This window comes from Macaca nemestrina, chromosome 2 (genome assembly GCF_043159975.1).
Source record: "Macaca nemestrina isolate mMacNem1 chromosome 2, mMacNem.hap1, whole genome shotgun sequence".
Classification (NCBI taxonomy): Eukaryota; Metazoa; Chordata; class Mammalia; order Primates; family Cercopithecidae; genus Macaca; species Macaca nemestrina.
The window spans coordinates 33,403,602-33,430,873 of NC_092126.1; the positions used below are offsets into that span (position 1 = coordinate 33,403,602).

General features: G+C 37.2%; 1 protein-coding gene across 2 annotated transcripts in view; it reads right to left on the reverse strand.

Moving 5' to 3' along the window:
• LOC105490395 (phosphoinositide-3-kinase regulatory subunit 4) overlaps window positions 1-27,272 on the reverse strand; it is a 73,725-nt gene that overhangs the window by 3,200 nt on the left and 43,253 nt on the right. For both annotated transcript variants that reach the window (XM_011755942.2, XM_011755943.2), the window contains exons 12-16: window positions 25,989-26,199; window positions 22,866-23,031; window positions 8,308-8,472; window positions 4,070-4,281; window positions 2,093-2,224 (exon numbers count right to left, since the gene is read on the reverse strand). In XM_011755942.2, the coding sequence (XP_011754244.2) occupies window positions 2,093-2,224; window positions 4,070-4,281; window positions 8,308-8,472; window positions 22,866-23,031; window positions 25,989-26,199 (886 nt within the window). The remainder of the gene's footprint in view (window positions 1-2,092; window positions 2,225-4,069; window positions 4,282-8,307; window positions 8,473-22,865; window positions 23,032-25,988; window positions 26,200-27,272) is intronic.

The following is a 27,272-nucleotide window of genomic DNA, read 5'->3' on the forward strand; positions in this document are numbered from 1 at the left end:
AGTGACTTTGCAGATGTGATGAAATTAAGGACCTTGAGACGGATTATTCTGGATTACTCAGGGGGCCCCACATGCAATCACAAATCTTAGACGAGGGAGGCAGATTTGGCAGCAAGAACAGAAAGCAATGTAACAACGAAACAAGATGCCATGTTGCTGGCTCTGAAGATGAAAGAAGGAGCCATTAGCCAAGGAATTTAGTTCTAGAAGCAGGAAAAGGCAAGGAAATAGATGTTCCCCTAGTGCCTCCAGAGGGAATACAGGTCTGCTACCTTGATTTTGGTCCACAAAACCCATTTCAGACTTCTGGCCTCTAGAATTATTAAAAAAAATAAGTTGTGGTGTAATAGGAAACTAATATATGCCTATGGGAAACCGCAGCAGGAGATCAAAGGGAGAGAGGGAAGAAAGTCAAGTCATTCACATCAGGCTGGTTATATCCCTCATCTCAAAGTCACTGCTCCTTTCAAGGTGGCCTTCTCTATTCCTTTCCAAATTCAGTAACCATGCCCTCCTCCCCTCAAGCCTTCTACTGCTACTCTGCTGTTACCAGCCCATATTACTGTGCTATCTTTTGTAATACCCCGACACCCAAACCTTTGTAAACAATTTTATTTGAAAATAAATTCTTAAATTATCCTACCTTGAGTGTGCTACTGTTTCCTGTTAGAATTCTGACTGATAAAGGTCAGGGAGGTGGCCAGAAGGCAGGTCCCATAAAGTCTTTTGGACCAAGAAGCCAATGGGAAGGTACTGAGCAGAAGAAACAAAATGGTCTTAAGAAGTACAGACAGAAGCAGGCTGTGAAGCTATTACATTAATAGGGAAAAGAGACTATAGTGGTTTGGACTAGGGAGATAGTGATGGAGGTAGTAAAGAGTGATCAAATTCTGGATATACTTTCAAATAGAACATACAGGACTGGCTAATGGACTGGAAGTGGGATGAGAAAAAGAACAGGCGAGGATAATTCCAGGCTTCTGAGCACCCAGCTGCCATTTACTGAGAGAACACCATAGGAAGAGCGGGATAGGAGGCAGTGGTGGAGACACTTAGTAGAGAGGAAATCAAGCATTCAGTTTAGTTAGACATGATGAGTTTACAAAATGGCTATTAGACATCTTAAGAAAAATAGATATGAGTCTGAATAATAGTTAAAGCATGAGATTGCATGAGATCACACACACAGCCAGTGTAGGAAAAGTGGTTGAGACCAAAGACTGGGTCCTGAGGCAGGCCACAAATTAAATGCCAGGAAGATGAGAAGGAACCAGTAGATCAAGAAGTTGTAGAATCAAGAGAAATGTCTTTGAAACCAGGTAAGGAAAGCATCTGAAAACAATAGAAATCAACTGTTCAAATGGTAAGTCAAATAAGAAAAGGGCTCACAATAACCACAGAACTTGGCAACATGGTGACTTTGATAGCAGCAGTGTATGCGATGGACTATATGTACAAGAAGGGACCACAAAGAGCCTAGAGGCAAGAGGGCTGAGGGAAAACGTAAGAATAATAAAAGCTATTATTTACCAACCATTAATTGTGTGGTAGAGTATGTACTTTGCATGTTTTATCTCAATTCCCTATAACTCTACAAAGCAAGTATTTTTAACTACATATTAAAGATGAGGAAAATCAGTTTCAAGAATTGCCCAAGTGTCACACCCAGGAGCCATACAAGAAAATTTAAGTGCCTAATGAGGGAAAGGAAGGGAAGCTTTCAAGCAACACAAAGGAAGCAGAGCAACAAGAAATTGCAACAGAGAAGGACGAGTCAAGGTTTCTAAGCTCTCTAAGATGATGGTGGCAGCTGTAACAAAACTAGGGGACACAGGAGGAAGAAAAAAGGATAGGAGATGGTGGTGGACAGTTAAGAATGGAGAATAATGATGGTGACTGATGAGATCATTTTTGAACATAATAAATATTAGATGACAGTGAGGTATCAGTAGTGGCAACCTCCATAATCAGAAGAGAATCAAGCATTCAGTTCATATGTAAAATGAAACTAAAAATGTGAGTTTTGGCAGCAGGTTATTATGTACTTTCCAAGAAAATCTCCCAACACATGAAAGCCAGCCCTCCATCTTACCTGCAATCACCCAGGACTGATACAGAGGGTGCATTGAGAGGCGCCTGATTCGAGCCCTGGAAGGATGACAGTGACTTGAAATTGGCAATTGGAACCTCATGTCCCAACAAGCCATGGTACCACTGCTTGTACCTTAAAGAGAAAAAGCACAAAAAGATTACCATCTAATGATCAAAGTACATCAAGCTGCATTTATACAAATAGAATTAGCTTTTTATGAATTTATTTGAAAAATACCTTCATTACTTAAAAAAAAGTTTTGTTCTCATGAAGCTGTCTCACCAGTTTCAAACAGTACCCCATTGGTTGTTAAATAACAGATATAAAGTGCTTATCATAATGCTACTACTAATAAGGTAAATTGAAAATGAATAATTTATTAGTTGCTGACATTGTTATTAACTGCCAAAGGCACCCACAAAAACAGAAGCTATTGAGAAGATACAAAATGAATTTGGTATGTCAAAATGTCCAGATTGCCTTAAATACCCAAAGATGTTTTACTGGTATTCAATGATCACTTTACCAATCCCAAAGTAGCAGCAGCTTTGTATCTATCATCAGATTTCAATTGTTTCCATTTGCCCTTCCCTCTTAAACATTCTATAGACAGGTATATTACATCTTTCTGTCCCTCTACAGTTTATTCACATAAAAGGCAAAAAAAAAAAAAAAAAAAATGCATTCCATATAAACATATAAAAAGTAATAAAACAAAGAGCACACACTTAACAGTAACAAATGTAAGTTAGGGAATCTAGAAAACCGAAATTCAAGCACAGAAGATAATTCCTCTGAATTAGCATGCCAACTAGAAAAGAATAAGATGTGGTAGTTTCTCAAGTGGCAGGTTCAAAACACCATGAGGGAAAAACATGAAACTTAAAGGAAGAAAGGGGCAGATAGGAAAATGGGAAATGCTGATCAAAGAGTACAAAGTTTCAGTTAGGAGGAATAAGCTTTTGCTTTAGTGATCTACTGCACAGAATGGTGACTATAATACAGTGTATATTTCAAAGTTGCCAAAAGAGTAAATTGTAAATGTTTTCATAGCAAATACGTATGTAAGGTGATAGATTTGTTAGTTTGATTTAATCATCCTGCAATTAATACATGTATCAAAACGTCACACTGTACCCCATAAATATATACAATTGTTTGTCAATTAAAAATTAAATTTTACAAAAGCAGCAATCCCATTCTTGGGTATATATATGCCTGAGATTAATGGAAATATATGTCCTTACAAAGACTTGTTTGCAAATATTTACAGCAGGTTGACTCCGAAAAGCCAAACACTAGAAACAACTCAGCTATCCATCAACTGAGGGACAGAGGGATACACAAATTGTTATCTATAAAATGGAATATCATGAAACAATACATTTTCTAAAATCCTGCTTAAGCAAGCTAGATCACTTGGTTCATCTTTAGCCTTTGGAGACAAGGCAAATAATAAAGAAAGAAACCATTGCTTAGCTCTTCTCTCAACACCACGCACTGTGACAGATCCTTTTACTTCATTAACTCCTCAAAGCTGCCCTTGAAAGGATTAGCCCCATTTGAAGATGGAGATAGCTGAACCTCAGAGGAGTTAAACAACCTGCCTAAAGCTAGTGGAATTTAAACCATGTCTGCCCAAACTCAGATGTTATTTTCCTTAAGTCAAGTCTGCTGCTTCACTGGCAGAGTAAGAGAATGCCAGCAAATCTGATCACTTAATGATTATAAAGTAAGGAGGCTCATTTAAGACAAGGACAATGAGGAGACTTTTATGCCTTAGGATACTGATTTCACCCTTTCAAACCTGTTTTTTAATGAAAAAAATAAAATTGCAAGTTATTTTAACATGACTATGAAAAGAAGAGATGGGAAAAATTACCAATGAACAAAGTGGAAAAAACTGCTTTCACAAGACAGCAATTGCAGGCATTAGTGGCATTCAAAACCCAGTCAATGACTTGAAAGTCAGCTTACCGATGCAGAGCCAGCATTGGTGGATGTCCACAGCAAAGGAAGTGATGAGGCCCGACTTTAAATCATGCTTTAAAGTCCACGCATTGCTTGAAGACCTAAGGTCCCAGCCAACCAGAGAACCATTCACAGTGGCATAGGCAAGAACAGATTGTGCCCCAGAGTTGAAGTGGTGCATATCCACAACACAACCATCCTCCTTCTGATCTAGAATTCTAGAGAAATACACAAAGCACAGACGTTTCCAGTCACTGAAAACACAGCACTAGTCTCCCTTTAAGATGACTTTATATCCTATCCATAGTCAAGAAACAAGAGCTATGTGACTCCATCAAGCAAATGAAAGCTGATACATTAAAAAAAATTCCAGATGTAGAGAAGAATTGCAAAAATAGTAGAGTTCTTGTATATCATTCACTCAAGCTTCCCCTTAGGTAAATAACTTATATAACCATAGAACATTTATCAAAACTAAGAAATTAACCTTGGTATAATACTAGTAATTAGAGTACAGAACGTATTCTTATTTTACCAGTTTTCCCACTAGTGTCCTTTTACTATTCCAGGATCCAATGCAGGATAATACAGGGCAATATTAAATTTCTTCCAATCTGTGACAGTTCCTCAGTCTTTCAGGACCTTGATATTTTTGAAGACTACTGGTTATTTTTGAGAATGTTCCTCAATTTGGGTTTGTCTAACATTTTCTCATTATTATCCTGAAATTATGCCTTATTGGGGAAGATACCACAGAAGTGATGTGCCCTTCTCAGTGCATCATTTGAGGGAGGACCTGATGTTAGCATGTGCAGGTTAATTATCACTTAGCCAAAATGCTTGCAACCACAACTGTTTCAGATTTTGGTTTTTGTTTTGTTTTGTTTTGTTTTTAAGATGAAATAACATAATGAGGTATCTTGGGAATGGGACCCAAGTCTAAACATGAAATTCATTTGTTTCATATATACCTTATACACATAGCCTGATGGCAATTTTGTACAAAATACTTTTGTGCAGGAAACAAAGTTTTAACTGCAACCTGTCCCATGAAGTCAGGTGTGGAATTTTTCACTTGTGACATCAAATTAGCATTCAAAAACTTCTAGTTTTTGGAGAATTTTGGATTTTCAGATTAGAAATGTTTAACCTGAATCACTTATGATGTTAACTTGAATCATCTGAATTAAGCTGGTGTCTGCTAGGATTCTCCATTGTAAAACATTTTTTCCCTTTATAATTACTCAATATTTGGCAAAAATACTTTGAGACAATGCAAAAATTCTGTTTCTGCTTTAACTTTGGCCCACTAATTTTAGCATCCATTTGAGGGAGCATGCCTGTGGTGAGCTAATGGTGACTTTTTGTTTCCCTCAGTCCTTCTGCATTAGTTGACTGGGATTCTTCTGTAAGTTGTCACTTCTTCCCCAGAAACTTATTCATTCACTTATTTATATCAGTATGGATTCACAGATATTTATTTTATTCTTTGAGTTACAATCCAATACTACAATTATTTATTTTGTTGCCCAAGTTGTTCCAACTTTGCCCATTGGAAGCTCTTTCAAGTTAGCTCTTGTGCCCTTTCAATGTACTTTTTTAAATACTTTCTAATTTTGTGACACCACAAGATGCTCCAGGCTTATGTTTTATTTTCCCTGCCGCACACACCTGGAATCAACCAGTTCTAGAAGTACTAGTTCCTTTTATTGAACAATGTATTTAGAAACAAAAATCTAGGCCCTATGTGTTCACTGCTCTGGCAGTGTGCCTGCTTCTAGTTCCTCTCAATGGCCAGAGCTAAAAGATATATTATGTATACTACTTCAGGCATGTGGACACATCTATATTTCTGTATCTGTTCGTGTGTTTCTATACATGTATATATTTATGCCTATGCATATACAAATATCATGAGTCCATACTGATAATCTCCAACTCCTATGCAGCACCAGAGTTCATTCATCTGTAATACCTTTCTCTAACAGTGACAAACCTGGCTCCCATAACTACAATATATTTACTTGTTTGTTCAACCTGAGTACACAAACGAAGGGTAGTTTCAGATTTGTTAAACCTGAAACTTAAAATGAAGTTGTTAACCCTGTGAAAAACAACGAACTAGAATACAATGTTTGAGTTGAGTTGTGTCATTAGCCTCCCAGTATCAAATTTAAAAACTGTTTTCCAAAGTTACTCCTTTATTCGCCATGCCCTTCAATATGATTATGTGATTCACTTGTAAAACAGATTAATTTGTCATAGACTGCATTCCATCTTTCCCCTTACATCCTGGTTAACTTTTTAAATTTTACATACGTTAAAATTCACTTTTTGTGGTATACAGTTAAGTGGGTTAATTGGCAAAATGCATTTAAGATTCATCAATGTTGTTGCATGAGTCAATAATTCATTCCTTTATAATGCAGATTATTATTCCACTGTATAAGTGTACTAGTTTTTTTCAAGCTGAGGCATTTTTAAAACTAAAAAGAACACATAAAACATTGGCCAGTCTCCTTGACTCATACATATCATGCATTCATACAGGCAGTTTTGGTTTTATCTTGTAGATCAGAGGTCAGCAAACATCATCTATAAGAAGTCAGACTGTAAATATTTTAGGCTTTGTGAATCACATACATTCCTGTTGAATATTATTTTTATTTTTTCAACCCTTTAAAAATGCAAATATCATTCTTATTTTATGGACCATACTGCAAGCTGTAGTCTGCTAACTCTTGGATAAACAATTGTACTTATAAATATTATAATTTGGACCATATCTTCCTATTGAGGAGTGATGAAAAATCCAACTGCAAAGTAAAATGTAAAATGGTTCCTTCCACAAATTCTAATTAGTAAGAGCTATCTATGACAACAGTTGATATAACCAAAACAATCAAAGACTTATGACCTTATGGCAAGGTTTCTTTGAAGCACTCACTGTGAGGCAGAGTAAAAGCTAAACATCCTGCCAGTCTCCTTATCTAGGTAGTTAACGTTTGCTTTAAGAGAGCAACATTTACAGTGAAAAGTGCCGTTGGCTGAGAGACAACCGTGCACTGAATGTGCATGTCTGTCTGTGTGTGTGGCCTCTGGGCTCAGTCATCACATAGTGCACTATGCCAAGTTATTAAATAATTTACATGAAACTCAATAGATTTGTTACTAGACAGGCATCATCTGCTGAAACAGATTTTCTTAAAAATGGGCAGGTATTTGTTATTAAAGGCCATAAAGAATATGTCCTGGAAAAAAGTAGCTTAAATCTGTTCAGTGAATGTGCGGAAAACCTTTTTAAATGCAAAAGCAAAACAAAACAAAACAAAAAGCCCAGGTGACCCAACAAATATCCCTTTCTGCCTTAAGCTACCTAATGGCCATGGCTTATCATCCACTAAACAACTCCTCATTTTGCTTTCTTCTATGGGGTCCACCACCTCCACCTGGGCCTTCCTAACCACCTTGCTTCACCTGGCTAACTCACACCTGGTCTTACCTGTTGTCTTCCCTTTCAAGCTGGCTCCTGTTATCCATGTAAAAATTACCACATTGCACTGAAATTGTCTGTTCACTTGTCTATTTCTCCCACTAGACTATAGATTCTTAAAGCATAACATGTCTTTGAAATCTTCAGTGTGTAACACATATTGGTCAAAAATTGTTCTGCTTTGTCTTTAAATATCTTACCTTGTATGCATTTAATCTGCAAGCAACCACAATTTATAAAAAAATGAAGAAAATTCTTAAATAGAACCACTGCTATTTTGTTTTAAAATGAAAAGCAAATCATCTGTCTAAATGCTCTTCTCCACGTCCCCCTCAACTTCAGAGATTTTAATGCCAAGTCACGGAATGCTGACATTTGAGTTTTCCTTAATGAAGAACACTCACATTCTCAAAATCAGGCAGAGTTGTGTTTTTAGTAACTGAGACAGAAGATATAACTGGTAATTTTAGGTTATTCAGACAAATTCTAGACTGGGATGAGCTGCAAGTTCAAAGCTGCCCCTTTGGCCTCTTGACAAGTTTGCAGAAGGTAAGATACATAGGTATCATCTTCTGAGACTAACACATGTGACAGTTTTGAGCTGGAAGCACATTTTTTAAATTTTATTTATTTATTTTATGGGCTTCTAAGAGGCCCTCAGTTGATCCCAACTACATTGCAGGGTAGAAAGGAGAGTTAAGGTACTGTAGTGCACTAAATACAATGTTTAAAAAAGACAAAAGATAGATACCTGCTTTGTAAAGGATGGATTTTAGGAGACTTGGGCAGCTTAGAAGCCTCAATTCCAAGAAGCTGGACAGCACCATTATCAGATGCTATGGCTAAATAGTGGGAGCCTTGGCAGAATGTGAGCGTCTTGACTCGACCTCCAATTCGGCTGTATGTAAGAATAGACCTGAATGAAAGAAAAATAAAATTCATTTATGAAACAATGTCACTGCTAATGTTAAATATCCACATGGCTATTAGCAAGCAAAATTATTACTGTGAGGTCCACTTAATTTCCCTGATCTCAGGACAAAAACAATTTCCTCCCAAAAGAACTGTTACAAAAATCACCTTTTCTTCTGATATTTTCAAATAGCCATCTGCACACACTTCTCTCTCCCATCATAGACTATCCCTCCTTCTCCTTATTTTTTTTTTTTTTGAGACAGCATCTCACTCTGTTGCCCAGGCTGGAGTATAGTGGCCAGTGGTGCAATCACAGCTTACTGCAGCCTCGACCTCCTAGGCTCAAGTGATCCTCCCACCTCAGCTACCCTGGCAGCTGGGACTACAGGCGTGCATCACTATGCCTGGTTAATTTTTTGTAGAGACGGGGTTTTGCCATGTTGCCCAGGCTGGTTTTGAACTCTTTTCTAATGAGAACTCCCACACTTGTGGTCCTGATCATAACTCCTTCAACTCTTGAAATATCTTAAACCCTCACTCTTACACCCTTCAGTTATTCCATCACACAGCGCAGCTTGGCACAGAAGGAAAAGCACTGGCTTTGGAATCAAGAACTTCCACTACCAACTACTTACATGATGTTGATGAAGCTACTTAATCAGTTGTATGCCTCAGTTTATCCTTGACCTATTTCCCTAACTGGACCACAGGGAAAATCAGGTAATATGTAAACCACAAAACATTCATAAATGCAAAATTATAATATTCAGTCTCTCCCACACATATGCTGATCTCTCAAGCTGTGTTTTCTACTCTCTTTCTTTAAATTCACTGCCAAACTTCTTGAATATATCATCTACGCAAGGGACTTCCATTATCACCAACTCCCTCCTCCATTACCCTCCACACAGACTGCAACTTTACACTTCTAAGGGGCCATACCTCTAAAAAGTCAAAAGCCCCTAAACGCCGAACACATTCATCTATCTTGTGTAATTTATTTCACTTTATTATAAAAGTTAATGCATATTAAGCGCACTAAAATACAGAAATGTAAAAACATTTATAACAATACCACCCAGAAACACTATTAACATTTTGTTACATATCCTTCAAAAGGTTTTCTATACATAATATATTTACATTTGTTTTTTAAAAAAAACTGTAGTATTTCACATATTTTATCAATCATCTCTCCCTAGTTGTTTTTTTGTTTTTGTTTTTGTTTGTTTTTCTGAGATGGAGTCTCGCTCTGTCGCTCAGGCTAGAGTGCAGTGGCGCGATCTTGGCTCACTGCAAGCTCTGCCTCCCAGGTTCATGCCATTCTCCTGATTCAGCCTCCACCCGCCACCAAGCCCAGCTAATTCTTTTGTATTTTCAGTAGAGACGGGGTTTCACCGTGTTAGCCAGGATGGTCTTGATCTCCTGACCTCATGATCCGCCCACCTCGGCCTCCCAAAGTGCTGGGATTACACGCATGTGCCACAGTGCCCGGCCTAGTTGTTTTTCTTAATAACAGCTTTGCTGAAATGATTTTCAAATACCATAAAGTGCATTTTAAAGTGCACAATTCAATGATTTTTAGTATATTAACAGATTTCTGCAAAGATCACCACTAGTTCCAGGCCATTTTCATTAATTATAAGACATCAAAAAATAAACTGTCCTCATACCCATTAGCATTCATTCCCTATTTGCCTCTCTCCCTAGCCTCTGGTAACAACTAACCAACTTTATTTTCTTTTTTTTTTTTTTTTTTTTTGAGACGGAGTCTCGCTATGTCGCCCAGGGTGGAGTGCAGTGGCCGGATCTCAGCTCACTGCAAGCTCCGCCTCCCGGGTTTTTACGCCATTCTCCTGCCTCAGCCTCCCGAGTAGCCGGGACTACAGGCGCCCACCACCTCGCCCGGCTAGTTTTTTGTATTTTTTAGTAGAGACGGGGTTTCACCGTGTTAGCCAGGATGGTCTCGAACTCCTGACCTCGTGATCCGCCCGTCTCGGCCTCCCAAAGTGCTGGGATTACAGGCTTGAGCCACCGCGCCCGGCCACCAACTTTATTTTCTATGAACGTCCCTGTTCTGGACATTTCATATAAATGCAGTCATCATTGTGGTCTTTAAATTAAGCTTCTTTCACATAACATAATGTCAAAGTTTATGGTGTGGTATGTAATACCTCATTCCTTTTTAGGCTGAATATTATTCCATTGTACAGCTACATCACATTTTGCTCATCCATTCATCTGCTGATAAACATATAGGTCATTTCCACCTTTTGGCTACTATGAATAATGCCGCTATAAACATTTGTGTGTAAGTCTTTGTGTGGACAAATGTCTCAAACACAATGCCTACAGGGGCCCAATCAGTACTGTAGATGAGTAAAGACAGCCAGTGACAAGCAATGGCAGAGACGGGAGTGCCAGTGTGCTTGGTCTCTCACACACACTTAGGCTTTCTCTCCCCATCTCTTTTAATATTGACATATCACCACATTTACCCTTTTAAAGGGCTTTATAAATAAAGTCACCACATTTTACAACTATCACCATTATCTAATTCCAGAACATCTTCAGCATACCCAAAGGAAACCCCGTATCCATTAGCTGTCTCTTCCCAAAGCTCCCTTCCCCCAGCACCTGGCAATTCTTAATCTACTTTGTGTCTCTATGGATTTATCTATCTGAACACTTAATATAAGTGAAATCATACAATATGTGGCCTTTGGATCTGACTACTTTCACTTAGCATACTGTTTTCAAGGTTTATTCACATTACAGCATGTAGCAGTACTTCGTTCCGTTTTATGGCTAAATAGTTTTCCATTGTGTAGATATACCACATTTAATTTATCTATTCATCACATGATAGAAATTGTGGTTTCCATTTTTTGACTATTATGAATAACGCTGCTATGAACATTTGTGTACAGATTTTTGTGTGAACATATGTTTTCAACTGTCTTGGGTATATAGCTAGGAATGGAATCATAGGGTCATATGGTAACTCTATGTCTACCATTTTGAAAGGCTACCAAACTGTTTTCCAAAGTTACTGCACTATTTTTACATTCTCACTAGCAATGTATAAAGCTTTCAACTTCTCCACATCCTAACACTTGTTACTGCCTTTTTTACTATAGCCATTGTAGTGGGTGTGAAGTAGTATCTCACTGTGGTTTTGATTTACATTTCTCTAGCGACTAGGGAGCATCTTTTCATGTGCTTAATTGGTCCTATTTGGAGAAACATCTATTCACATCATTTGCTTTTTAATTGGGTCATTTGTCTTTTAACTGTTGAGTTGTAAGGTTCTTTATACATTTTAAATAATAGATATTTATCAGATATATGATTTATAAGTTATTTCTCCCATTCTGTGGGTTGTCTTTTCACTTTCTTGATAGAGTCCTTTGAAGCACAAAGTTTATAACATTGATGAAGTCCCATTTGTCTATTTTTTCCTTTGTCACTTGTGTTTTTCATGTAATTTCTCAGAAATCCTTACCGAATCCATGGTCATGAAGACATACATGTCTATGTTTTCTTCTAAAAGTTTTATGGTTTTAGTTCTTACATTTAGTCTATGATCCACTTTGAGTAAGTCTACTGAGATTCATCTTTTTGCATGTGGAAATCCTGTAATCCCAGCACTGTTTGTTCAAAAGGCCATTCTTTTCCCCATTGAATTATCCTGACACCTCTGTCAAAAAAAAATGACCATCAATGTATTTCTGCATGTCAGTTCTATTCCATGAATATATGACACAGACATACACATAGACGTGATCTATATGTCTATCCCTATGCCAGTACTCCACTGTCTTGATTTACTGTAGCTTTGTAGCAAGTTTTGAAATACAGAAGTGTGAGTCCTTCAATTTGGTTCTTTTCTTTCAAGATTGTTTTGGCTATTCTGAGTCTCTTATCATTCTTTATGGATTTTAGGATTAGATCATTGAATATATGACACAGACATACACATAGACATGATCTATATGTCTATCCCTATGCCAGTACTCCACTGTCTTGATTTACTGTAGCTTTGTAGCAAGTTTTGAAATACAGAAGTGTGAGTCCTTCAATTTGGTTCTTTTCTTTCAAGATTGTTTTGGCTATTCTGAGTCTCTTATCATTCTTTATGGATTTTAGGATTAGATCATTGATTTCAGGAAAAAAAAAAAGGCAGCTAGAAATTCCAAAGAGATGGCATTGCATCTGTACATCGAGAGGTCTGCCATCTTAATGATATTAAGTATTCCATTGCATGAACATGGGGTTTCTTTCCATTCGAGTCTTCTTTAATTTCTTTCAATGATCTTTAGTATTTTTCAGTATACAAATCTTATACTTTCTTGTGTAAAATTTATTCCCAAATATTTTGTTCATTTTGATACTACTGTAAATAGATGGTTTCTTAAATTCATGTTTGGACTATTCATTGCTACCATATAGAAATGCAAGTGATTTTTATATATTCATCTTGTATTCTGCAACTTTGTTGAACTTATTAGTTCTAGTAAGTTTTTTAAACAATCATTGTTTAATTATTGCTAATTCTCATGCTAGCTGCTAACAGAAAATTTTACTTTCTCCTTTCCAATTTGTATGCCTTCAATTTCTTTTTCTTACCCAAATGTCCTGGCTAGAACCTCCAGTACAGTATTCAAATGAAGTGGCAAAAGTGGACATTCTTGTCTAACTCTTAGGGGGAAAGCTTTCAATCTTTTACCATTAAGTACAATGTTAGCTGTAGGGTTTTTTGTGTAGATGGCCTTTATTCATTCTTTTCTATTACTAATTGGTTTGTTGAGTTGGTTTTAATTATAAAATGATATTGGACTTTGTCGAATACTTTCTGAGAGTTTGTGAGATGATCGTTTGGTCTTTACCCTTTATTCTATATTATACCATATTATACCATATAAATGGTACATTATACCATATTAATGGTACATTAATTGATTTTCATATGTTGAACCAACCTTATATTCCTAAGATAAATTGTACTTGGTCATATTATTTTTTACATGTTGGATTCAGTTTACTATTATTTTCTGGCAGATTTTTACACTTATATTAATTATTGGTATTGGTCTGTAGCTTTCTTGTGAACTGTTTACCTGGCTGTGGTATCAGACTGACATCTGCCTCAAAGGATGAGTTAAGAAGTGTTCCCTCATTTATTTTTTGGAAGACTTTTTGAAGGATGGATATTACATTAGTTCCCTCTTATCCACAGTTTCACTTTCCCTGGTTTCAGTTACCTGTGGTCAACCGCAGTCAGAAAATATTAAATGGAAATTCCAGAATAAACAATTCACAAGTTTTGAATTGTGCACCATTCTGAGTAGTGTGATAAAATCTCACACTGTCCTGTTCCCTCCTGCCCAGGACTTTAATCATTCCTTTATCCAGCTGAATACACTACCTGCTCGTTGGTCAGTTAGTCACTTAGTAGCTGTCCCAGTTATTAGATTGATAATCACAAGAAGGGTGAGTACAGAATAATAAGACATTTTGAGAGATATTCTATTCACATAACTTTTATTAAAATATATTGTTGTAACTCTTCTATTAGTGTTGTTGATCTCTCACTGTGCCTAATTTATAAATTAAACTTTATCATAGATATGTACATATAACAAAAAACACAGTATATATAAGGTTTGGTATTATCCGAGGTTTGGGGCATTCACTAGGGGTCTTGGATCGTCTCTTCCGCACATAAGGGAGAACTACTGTAATTCTTTAAACCTCTGGTAGAATACACCATGAAGCTATCTCAGCCTGGGCTTTGTGGGAGGTTTTTTGATTACTAATTTCTTTATTATTATAGGTCTATTCAGATTTTATATTTCTTCTTTAGTCATTTTCAGCAGCTTGTGTCTTTCTAGGAATTCGTCCATTTCACCTAGGTTATCTAATTTGTTGGCATACAATTGTTTATGGTATTTCCTTCACAGTACTTTTTTTATTTCTGTCAAGTCAGCAGTAATGTGTCCCCTTCAATTCCTGTTTTCAGTAACTTGAGTCCTCTCTTTTTATTGATCACTAAAGGTGTGCCAATTTTGTTGATCTTTACAAACAACCAATTTCTACCTTTGTTGATTTTTTTTTTTGTTTTTCTACTATTTCATTTATTTCCTCTTTAGTCTTTATCATTCCTTTCTACTTGCTTTAAGTTTGCTCTTTTTCTAGTTTCTTAAGGTTAGGGTTAAGTTACTAATTCAGGATCTTTCTTCTTTTTTAATATGAATGTTTACAGTGATAAATTTCCCTTTTAGTACTCCTCTAGATGCATTATCCAAGTTTTAGTATGCTGTTCTCATTTTCATTCATCTCAAAGTATTTTCTAATTTCCTTTTGAAATGCTGGGTATTTAGCTATATGTTGTTTAATCTCCATGTATTTGAGAATTTCCCAACTTCCTTTCTGTTACTGATACCTAGTTTCATTCCAATTTGGTTAGCAAACATACTTCATATGCTTTCAATCCTTTTAAATTTATTGAGGTTTGTTTTGTGACCTAATATATAGTTAAATATAGAAAAGATTACATGTACACTTAAGGAAGATTTATATTCTGCTGTTTCTGAGTGGAGAATTCTACTGATACCTGTTAAATCTGGTTGGTTTGTAGTGTTGCTCACATTTTCTATTTCTTTGCTGATCTTATGTTTAGTTGTTCTATCCATCTTGAAAACAAGCTACTAAAGGCTCCCACTATTATAATGGAATTATCTATTTTTCCCTTCAATTCTATTGGGTTTTGCTTAGTGTGTTTTTGGGGCTCTGCTGTTAAGTATGTTTGTAATTGTTATGTCTTGATGATGAACTTATTCTTTTACCATTATAAAATCTCCTTCGTCGTCTCTAGGAGAAATTTGTGCCTTAAAGTTTATGTTCTATCTGACATTGGCCACTCCAGCATTTATTTTTTTTTTTTTAGACAGAGTCTCGCTTTGTCACCCAAGGTGGAGTGCAGGGGCGCGATCTCAGCTCAGTGCAACCCCCACCTCCCGCGTTCAAGCAATTTTCCTACCTCAGCCTCCCGAGTAGCTGGGACTACAGGTGCGTGCCACTATGCCTGGCAAAAATTTTTTTTATTTTTAGTAGAGTCATGGTTTTGCCATGTTGACTAGGCTAGTCTCGAACTCCTGATCTCAGGTGATCCACCGCCTTAGCCTCCCAAAGTGCTGGGATTACAGGCATGAGCCACTGCACCTGGCCTAGCTCTTTCTTAGGTACTATTTGCATGGTTTATCTTCTCATTTCTTTTACTTTCAGCCTATTTATGTCTTTAAATCTAAAGTGTGTCTATCATACATAGCATATAGTTGGATCATGTTTTTCACCCTTTCTATCAACTCTGCCTTCTGATTACATTTATAAGTTGTGGTTGCTCTGAGAATACAATGAACATCATAAAATAATCAAATTAATACCAACTTAATTTCAGTAATACATAAAAACTTTGCTCTGTCTTCTCTTCCCTCCTCCCTCATACATATAACTATTATCATACAAATTACATATCTACATGTTATAAGCCCACTGACAGTCTTATAATTATCTCTTTATGCAGTCATCTTTCGAAATCAGATAGCAGGTAAAAAGAGTTACAAATAAAAATAATTTGTACTTTCGTATTTACTTATGTTATCTTTACTAGTGCTCTTCATTTCTTTATACGGATTGAAGTCACTGTATCATATTCTTTCATTTCAGCATAAAGGACTCCCTTTAGTATTTCTTTTAGGGCAAATCTACTGGCAATAAAGTCCCTGTTTTTATTTATCTTGAAATGTCTTAATTTCTCCTTGGTTTCTGAAGGACAATTTTACTGCCACAGAATTACTGGTCGACAGTCTTTTCCTTTCAACACACTGACTTCTGGCCTCTATCATTTCTGACTTAAAAATCAACTGTTAATTTTATAGAAGATCCCTTGTATGTGATGAGTCACTTTTCTCTCTCTGCTTTCAAAATTCTGTCTTTGTCTTCCAATAGTGTATGATGTGTCCAGGTATGGCTTGCTTGATTTTGTCCTATTTAGAGTTCACTGAATTCTTGGCTTGGCAGATTAACGTTTTCCATCAAACATGAAAAGTTCTCAGGCATTATTTCTTCAAATATTCTTTCTGTCCCCTTTTCCGTCCCCTCTCCCTCTGGAACTTTTATTATGCATGTGTGAGAATGCTTGATAGTACACCACAGGTCTCTGAGGCTCTACTCATTTTTCTTCATTCTTTTCTTTTTTGTACCTCTGACTGGATAATATCAATCATCTTCAAATTCTCTAATTTTTTGCTCTTATCAGTGGAAATCTGCTATTGAAGCTCTCCAGCAAATTTTTTCAGTTATTATACTTTTCAGTTCCAGAATTTCTATTTTATGATTTCTACCTCTTTATTGATATTGTCTATTTGGTTAGACAATGTTCTCATATTTTCCTTTAATTATTTAGACATGGTTTCTTTTAATTCTTTGCACATATTTTTAATAGCTGATTTAAAATCTGTGTCTAGTAAGGTTTTTTCCTATGTATAAGCCATCCTTACTTGCTTCTTTGCCTAACTTGTAATCTTTTGTTCAAAACTGTGCATTCAAAATTAATATAATGTGTCATCGTTGGAAATAAGATTCCAAAGCTGTTGCTATTTGTTTAGTGACTTGCTTGGACTAATTCTATAAAGTCTGTATTCTTTGTCATATGTGGCCACTGAAGTCTCTGTTCAGTTAGGTAAGTGGTCACCTAATAACTGGCAGGTATTTCCTTCAATGCCTTGAACAATTAAGTGTTCCAGCCTTTTACTGAGGGTTTTGTTTATGTTGTGACACACCTTCAACACTCCATCAGGCATTTTACATCTCTGCTTTAGTCTTCAGTTCTTGCTTGCACAGAGTCTCAAAGCCAGCCAGACATGAGAATTTGGTCTTTTCAGTTCCTTCCTGGGTATGTGCACAACTCTACACATACATGTGGTCTTATAAGGACCCACGGATAGATCAAAACTTTTCAAAGGCCCATATGGACATCTCATTACCCAGTTCTTCCTTTTAAGCTTTCTGTCAGCCTCTTGATGCCACCTCAAGATGACTGCTATGTTAAATAAATGGTGATGATTATTTTCAACAAGTACCCTGTGAGTAAGAGTTTTCTCAAAGAACAAGGTATGAGCCAAGTCAAATAAAGACGGGTCCTGAAAATGGAACTTTACAGCCAGCTGGCGCAGAGGTCAAATAGTGACAATTCTCTGGAGATGGGCTTTTGGGGAGCTCCAATGCTATTATGACCCCTCCACTGGCTACTAAGGGGCTAGTTTTCATGGCTACCATAGTTATGAGGCTGTTTTCCAGACTATCACAGAGCTGGTAAAGGGGGATGAGATTACAGTAAGTTAAAGATGACATGGCTCACTGTTCTTATGGAGAGTCAAGTGTTTTTCTTGAATCCACTTTAGATTGCTGCAAGGCGTTAGCTGATTTCCAAAGTTCTCAGAAAATTGACTTTGCCAGTCTTTGCCAGTATTCTCACTGCTTTACGGAGGAACAGATTTACTATGCCGTTCCAAAATAGAAACCCCATATGCTCTTCTTAAACCTAATTTTAAAAAACACAATTATCAATGTCTTTCATTGATAATGGCTGCTGAACTTTTAGTGTGCTCCTAATTTTTTGCTATTATAAAGAAAGTCAATCTGAACAGTCTTGAAACTAAATCTGAGTTGATTCTTAGTTATTTCCTTAGGATATGTACATCATAAAGGCTTGGATACATATATTGTAAAAAAACACCTCCAGGGAAGAGGCATCAATTGCATTCCACCAGAGGGCACTGTATGAGAGTGCACCAATGGCATTATGAGCTTTTCATGCTAGTAGGAGTTTTTGTCTCCTTTGAGAGAGGCCTACGTATTCCTTTCATAAGTTTTCTCTTTCATCGTAGTTTATAATATTAACTTAAATGGTTTCTTCTCTTTCCCTTTCTTGCCCCTCTCTTCCTGTTTCAAAAATTCAATTTCCTAAGATTCAAACATCAGGCCTTTGTTGCCCTTCATAATCCCTTTACTTTATAGTCACTCAAAAACTTTGACTTTCAATACTACTGACAGACAAGACTAGCTGGACTTCCTAGGCCGACTAAGAATCCCTAAGCCTAGCTGGGAAGGTGACCGCATCCGCCTTTAAACTCGGTAAAGAAATAGCCAATCATCTATTGCCTGAGAGCACAGCAGGAGGGACAAAGATCAGGATATAAACCCAGGCATTCAAGCCAGCAAGGGCAACCCCCTTTGGGTCCCCTCCCCTTATATGGGAGCTCTGTTTTCACTCTATTTCACTGTATTAAATCTTGCAACTGCACTCTTCTGGTCCGTGTTTTGTTATGGCTCAAGCTAAGCTTTCACTGGCCGTCCACTACTGCTGTTTGCTGCTGTCGCAGACTCGCTGCTGACTTCCATCCCTCCGGATCTTGCAGGGTGTCCGCTGTGCTCCTGATCTAGCAAGGCGCCCACTGCCACTCCCGATAGGGCTAAAGGCTTGCCACTGTTCCTGCACGGCTAAGTGCCTGGGTTCGTCCTAATCGAGCTGAACACTAGTCACTGGGTTCCATGGTTCTCTTCCGTGACCCACTGCTTCTAATAGAGCTATAACACTCACCACATGGCCCAGGATTCCATTCCCTGGAATCTGTGAGGCCAAGAACCCCAGGTCAGAGAATATGAGGCTTGCCACCATCTTGCAAGTGGCCCGCCACCATCTTGGGAGCTCTGGGAGCAAGGATCCCCCAGTAACACTACCAGTGACTCCAAAATATGTAACCCTAACACTGACAACTTTCTTTTGTACCACTCATATTGTTTTAAGTTTTCACTGTGATAGAACTCCACTTACTTTACTACCACCCCAATTTCAACAAATAACAAATGCATCCATCTCCCCTAAAATTGAGAAGCTGAATGAGCCAGAAATAAGGTAGCACAAGAAGAAAACACAGAAAATGTAATTTAAAATACTATAAATAAGTTGAAAAATCTGTGCAAAAGTTTAGAAAAACAGCAATTTTTCAACAACTAGTCCCAAAGGGACAAACTGAAAGTTTAACTCAAATAAGAAAAAAGAAAATGGCAGAGCCAAGATCTAAGTAGCGTAAATCACCAATCACAATTCAGTAAGAAAATCAGGACTGGGAACTGGATGGTCTGCCAACATCACTCCTGGGGGAAACTCCTCTTAGTCAGAATGTACTAGCAACATTTCCTAAGAAAACACATTAGTTTTGCTGTTCTTTCCCTGCCACCAGCTGTTCCCCACTTGGCTCTAGCAATAAGAATTGCTTCCTTCTCCCCCACTAGTCAATAAAGGGATCTGATAAGGGCGACACACTGCATTTTCTTACACTCTTTCCCAATCCAAGGCCCATGGCTGCCCACAAACAAGAGAGCAGGTGTTACAGCAAAGCAAAAGAGTAACTGCATTCAGAGGAGATCCAGTCTCCTAATCATACAGACTTCCCAAATTCTATTAAGTCAGCTAAATTACCAAAATTTGGGGGATATTATTAACTGAAATGGGATACCGAAACAACACTGTCTAAAGCATGACACTGGGATACAGAAAGTATGACTGTAATAAAAATCACTTGAGAACTAACAAGCAGGGTTTTTGCAATTTACCATCCTAATAAAGGGGACAATGAATCCAACTGATAATAACAAAGAACCATTTGGAAAACAATTATCAGAAGAGGTACTTAAAATGCTAAGTTAAAATGCTAAGAATGGGCTGGGTGCAGTGGCTCACACCTGTAATCTCAGTGCTTTGGGAGGCTGAGGCTGGCGGATCACTTGAGGTCAAGAGTTCAAGACCAACCTGGTCAACAATGGCAAAACCCCTCTCTGCTAAAAATTCAAAAATTAGCCAGGTGTGGTGGCACACGCCTGTAGTCCTAGCTACTTGAGAGGCTGGGGCAGGAGAATCACTTGAACCCAGGAGGCAGAAGTTACAGTGAGCCAGGATCATGCCACTGTACTCCAGCCTGGGAAACAGAGTGAGACTATCTCAAAAAAAAAAAAAAAAAAAGGAAAAAAAAAGCTAAGAATGGTTAGGAAAAAATCAAAAGAATGGTAGTAGAAGGGGAAGAAAAGAGCAGGGATTTAAAAGAAAGGGATAGGAGGGAACATCCTGGTATGATGGTCAAATTTTGTATCTTGAGAAGGATTCAGGATGTAGAGGTTTTATTTGTCAGAACTCATGGAATGGTTCACTTGAGATCTGCGTACTTCATAGCATACAAATTTTATATCAAGAAGAAAAAAGAGCTATAAATTAACTGGGTGTGGTGGCATGCGCCTATAGTCCTAGTTACCTGAGAGGCTGAGGCAAAAGAATTACTTGAAACCCAGGAGTTCAAGGTTACAGTGAGCTATGATCAGGCCACTGCACTCTAGCCTGGGCAAAAGAGACCCTGACTCTAAGAAGTAAAATAAAAATTTTAAAGAATAGATTGATGGGAGGTGGATAAATGAATAGTTATAAAACACAGCAAACATAGTAAAATCATTACAAATCTAGGTGGCAAGTATGTGGATATTCACTGTTAAACACTTTCAACTTTGCTTGTATATTTGAAAATTTTATAGTAAAATGTTGACAAAAAAATTTCTACATGGACCTAGGATTCTTCTTTTTAAATTATCTTCTGACCAATACAACACAAAGACAGAATGAGGAAAAATACAATAATTAAGCATGGTGTAAAAATATAGAGCTAATCAGCACAAAATCTTATCAGGTTGGTAAGTAAAGAGTAAACTTTTAAATTATTTTAGTTATCAAAGATATTTTGTTGTTTGATGATTTTGTGGTTAATTATGGTCAATGAACTTACAAGAAAAGCACCAGAGATACCCCACATCTTTTTACATAGATGAGATTCAATTCTGATTTCTAGTAGCTTTCTTTTCAGACCAAACTAGGCAAAGAACAAATAAGAATATGGTAGAACGGGCCGGGCGTGGTGGCTCATGGCTGTAATCCCAGCACTTTGGGAGGCCGAGGCGGGCAGATCACGAGGTCAAGAGATCGAGACCATCATGGCTAATATGGTGAAACCCCATCTCTACTAAAAATACAAAAAATTAGCCCAGCGTGGTGGCAGGCGCCTGTAGTCCCAGCTACTCGGGAGGCTGAGGCAGGAGAATGGAGTGAAGCCGGGAGGCGGAGCTTGCAGTGAGCCAAGATAGTGCCACTGCACTCCAGCCCGGGTGACAGAGCGAGACTCTGTCTCAAAAAAAAAAAAAAAAAAAAAAAAAAAAGAGTATAGTAGAACCAATACAGAGAAAGAAAGAAACAGAAGGAAGATAAACTACAGATAGGAGGATAAACTACAGATAGGGACATACTTACAAAGTTGTACAATTCTAAAATACTTATCATAATCACATTTATTAAAATCACATCATGCATATTTAAAGTCTTAGGGATTTGAAGTCATAAATTATATCCTTCTTGTCCACAGGAGTGTGGCAATGGTACACTATTTGTTTTCCTTATACAGTTAGCCATTCTATAGTTTTTTTACATTTCTCATGATCATATTCCATCTAACTGATTCAGCAAATCTTGTTATATACAGGATCTGATCGTTTCCCACCACCTCATACTGCTAGTAAGCCACCAGCTCTTGTCTGATTATTAAAAGTCTCCTGACTGCTTCTGCCCTGCTCCTCTTCAGTCTATTCTCAACATAATAGCCAGAGTAATTCTGTTGACAACTAACTCAGATCATATCTCTCCCCTACTCGGAACTCTTCAAAGGCTCCCCACCTCACTCAGAGTCAAAGTCAAAGTCCTTTACAACAGCCTACAAGGCCATATCTAATTGGCCCCTCTTACTCCTCCATCTTGCTCACTCTGCTCCAGCCACAAAGACCTTTCTGCTATTCCTCAATCATGCCAAACATGTTTCTTCTTCAGGGCCTTTGAAATGACTGTTTCCTCTGCCTGGAATGTTTTTCCACAAGATATCCACATGGCTTTCTCTCACTTTTTTCAAGTCCTTCCTCAAATGTCACTTTCCCTGTGAGGCATTCTCTGGTTAATTTATTTAAATTCTACCCTACCCCACCTCTACTGCATTTCCTATCTTCCTTTCCAGATGTATTTTTTACCACAATTATTTTTAACCATTTAACACATTAGCTGTTTTACTTATACTTTCCTTGTCTCTCACTTTCCAGTAGAAGGTAAGCTCCACCACAGAAGGATTTTTGTCTATTTATCGTTGCTATATGCCTGCTATCCCTAACAGTGGTTGTTATAGAGTAAGCACTCAATAAACATTTGTTGATTTGAATTAACGAACTGATTCATTCCTGAGCATATGGTACCTGGTAGTGGTGGTCTTCCCCTCCATCTTTTGACTGTTCCAGATTTTCACTGTGCCATCATTTGAACATGTTGCAAAAAGTGAGTGTTCATCAGAGACCCTAATTCGATTCACAGCAGATTTATGCTCATGAAGATGGGCAACTAATAGCCCTTTAGGACGCCACCCTAAGGAAAAGCAAAGGAGCGTATCATAAACTGTAGTTTACAAATACAGTCTCCCCATCATCCCCCATTATAATAACCAACAACCAGCTTGCAAACAATCACAACTAAAATATTTGGAAGTACCAATAGTTGCCAATAAAGAGTGGTCTATTGGACCATGACAGATATTATTTACTGAGACATCAACTTAGCAATTAAGTGTTGCTTAAATAGCTTCAGAAAGGCAGCCCCTGGGGCCCTTCTCCAGTATCTGACAAGGCACGACAGTTAACTGAAAATGAAGGCACAGGGGTACCTGCTACCTCTGAAATCCCTGACTACTGACTCAGTAGATGGGGTAATGACTAGTCTAGAGAAACTGGGCACTAGGAGGCCCAGTTCCACTATACATAAAAGTGAGAGCTTGAGCTACTTATTTAAACTCTATGACCTTTAATTTCCTAAATGTACAATGAGGGACATATTACTTAACCCAAAGGGTGACTATATGAACAAATGAGATATATACAAGAATCTAATATTATCCATAGCCTATAGTAAACATCCAAATGTTGGTTGATTCTCTTTTTACTTGAAATCATTTATTCTATGGTATAAACACATTAGTATAAATGGTATTATAAATTATAGCCTCAGAATGTTCATGGACTTTCCAGTACTTTGACATCTATAACCTATGTTTTCTTTTTTTTTTTTTTTTTTGAGACGGAGTCTCACGCTGTTGCCCAGGCTGGAGTGCAGTGGCGCGATCTCGGCTCACTGCAAGCTCCGCCTCCTGGGTTCACGCCATTCTCCTGCCTCAGCCTCCTGAGTAGCTGGGACTACAGGCGCCCGCCACCGCGCCCGGCTAATTTTTTGTATTTTTAGTAGAGACGGGGTTTCACTGTGGTCTCGATCTCTGACCTTGTGATCCGCCCGCCTCGGCCTCCCAAAGTGCTGGGATTACAGGCTTGAGCCACCGCGCCCGGCTATAACCTATGTTTTCTTATGTATATTCTTTTTTTGAGTATGATTAATTTCCTCTAATAAATTATACATTCCCTGGGACCAAAAACCATATCTTATCCATTCATGGTTCATTCACAGCACCTAACGTAAGTACCTGCACATAACTGTCTTCAATGTTTGATAAGCTTCTTTTGTATTAAGTATAACAGTTCATTATATTTAATACCGTAAGATTTTAAAATAAAACAGAAAGCTATGCTAAAGAGCATACTGTACTGGGAATCACCACTGTGGCAACCTGAGTGATGATAATGTCATTTTAGAAATGATTTCTTTTCACTAAGAAACAAAAATGAAACTGATACCACTGCCAAACCGAGCTTACTCTAAAACGAAAAACAAAACGTTTCCCCTTAGATCTCCGGCTCACATGTGTGGGAACAGTAGCTAAATGTGATTTTTAAGAATATGCTGGATTTGAAAGTGATCAAAAACACTTTGTCATGAAATCTAATAATCTACCAGGCTAGGCTGCACATTCCCTCTGGAGAAAATCAATTTCACAGCTACTCAAGTGCAGAAAGAAAAAAATCAAGAGTCCAACAGTCACTGCACATTTCTTGAACTACAAAATTTGACATCTTTTCTGTGATTTATTAAATAAAATGTATTACTCTACTAAGTATAATATGCCACTTACAAAGAGATTCTACATAAAATACAGCAGTCTGTGCTCAACTTTTCAGTTTTTAAAGTAGCGCTGGTATATAATATTGATTCATATCACAAAGTTTCAACATTAAAAAATTCCAAAATATTTATTTTGATGAGAAAATTTATGCAACTAACGATGCTACTTGCCACTTAATAGTATCTTCTAAATCTTTAAATCACTGACCTTTACCAGCATTTTCCCCAAGTCCACATCAGTAGCCCATGGGAATTCACATGATTTGTAAATATCTATATAAAAGCACACTATGCATCTTCTCAATTTCAATTTTTATCATTAAAATGTAGAGATAGAAACTCAAAAAATATTTTTAAACCTACAAATCTTGTGTCAAAGACTAGCTCTGCTACATTACACTAGGCAAGTCTGCTAAAATAGCTGAGTCAGATTTTCATTTGAAGTATCTCTAAATTACTTTTAAGTCTTAACAATACAGAACTGCTTCCTCATAATTTTAATGTTGATCATCGTTAAGGCGTAGGGTTAAAGGTGATGTTGTTTTCTTTTTTAATTATTTATTTATTTACTTTATTATTATTATTATTATTTTTTTTTTTTTTTGAGACGGAGTCTTGCTCTGTTGCCCAGGCTGGAATGCAGTGGCATAATCTGAGTTCACTGCAACCTCTACCTCCCAGGTTCAAGCAATTCTCCTGCCTTAGCCTCCTGAGTAGCTGGGATCACTGGCGTGTGCCACCACACCTGGCTAATTTTTGTATTTTTAGTAGAGATAGGGTGACACCATGTTAACCAGGCTGGTCTCGAACTCCTGACCTCAAGTGATCCGTCCACCTCAGCCTCCCAAAGTGCTGGGATTACAGGCGTAAGCCACCACACCCAGCCTATTTTCTTTTCAAAAGTACTCATCATTTTCTAAATTTTCTAACTTTTTCTTAATATTAATCAAAGTATGTTAAACCTTCCAGAAATTAAAAGCAGGAATTTGGTCAAAGAAGCCAGACATTCAAATGAGAAAGTGGCAAGACATTAAACAGGTAAAACCTAGTACTATAAGTGGGGAAAATGAAGCACAGATAAGCTAAATTATTATGTGATTGGCCTAAATATGACTTTGCCAGCTGCCCCCACAACTAAAAAGCTCCAAATCAACAAATAATGACACAATTTCTTACTCACTGCTTCTTCCTCTGGGTTTCCCAAATAACATTTCTGTTCTTACCTCTTTTGTCTGGTAGTTAAGTATTCATTTCCTCTATTAGATTCTAGCCTTAAGCACCCAGACTAGACTATAACTACCTATCAATGGAACTTTTACCAGGTGGTGGTGGTTTACTCTCCCATTCAGCATTTTCCATCATCTGCTTAGCTATTCTCTCAGCATTGCACTGCTCCCGCTTTTGCTGGATGAGTTGCTGAAGTTCAGTTTTACAAGTTGTAATCCGAATCTGATAGGTGGATGGTAAAATTGTACTACTTAAAACCGGTATTACTGGTTTTTTATTTTGGACAGTTGTCACTTCTGGAACCTACAAAACAAATAGAATTCTAACTATTTACGTCATAAGCAAAGTATACTTGAAGATAAAAGTGTACCCATGTTTTTATCTATAAATTATAACAGCTTTTTGTCCTCATGAATGTACCAATTTTAAAATTCATTTAAATACATTTTTCAATGAAAACTCAGTTAAAATGAAGTTTAACCACAAATGCTACATTTCCATTTTTTATATAAATCCTACATTTTATATATAAAAAAAAGATTAGCATGAAAATAACATTAAACAAAAATTATCATTAAGTGAACAAAAGAAATGGAATTTCAATTTAATCTGGTTCAATTAATATTTTTTATTTAAGAAATGAATGACTAGGAAAGAGCTCCTTAAATTACAAACTTATTTCAAATACAGATGCTCCTCAACTTACAATGGCATTACATCCCAACAAGCCTATCATAAGTTGAAAATATCATTAAGTCGAAAATGCATTTAATACACCCAACTACTGAACATCACAGCTTAGCATAGCCTACCTTAAACATGCTCAGAACCCTTACATTAGCCAACAGTTGGGCAAATTATCTAACACAAAGCCTATTTTATAATAAAGTGCTGACTATCTCATGTAACTTACTGAAATCTGTACTGAACACAAAAAATGGGATGGCTATATGGGTACCGGAGTACAGTTTCTAATGAATGAATATCACTTTCACACCATACAAACTCAAAAAATCCTAAGTCTAACCATTGTTGTCAGGAATGATCTGTATATCAAAAGCATCATGACATTTATCACACATAGGAAATTTGGGACTTCTTCCCAGAAGTATTTTTGCTACTTTATAGATACAGCTATGTTATACTGGAGGAGGAATAAAAAAGATTTAAAAGGTTCACTGCAGCCTAATTATAATTACAGTTCATAATAGTGTCTTCAACCCACAATTTCAGATCACTTTATTGGCAAGTACCCTAAAATGAGACCTTTTTAGTACTTTCAATAACTAGATTTCCTCCTCACTATAAAATTAAAGATAAACCTGTCTTAGAAAGAAATATGTCCTCCCTAAAAGAAAAGTCACCATATTGATTTT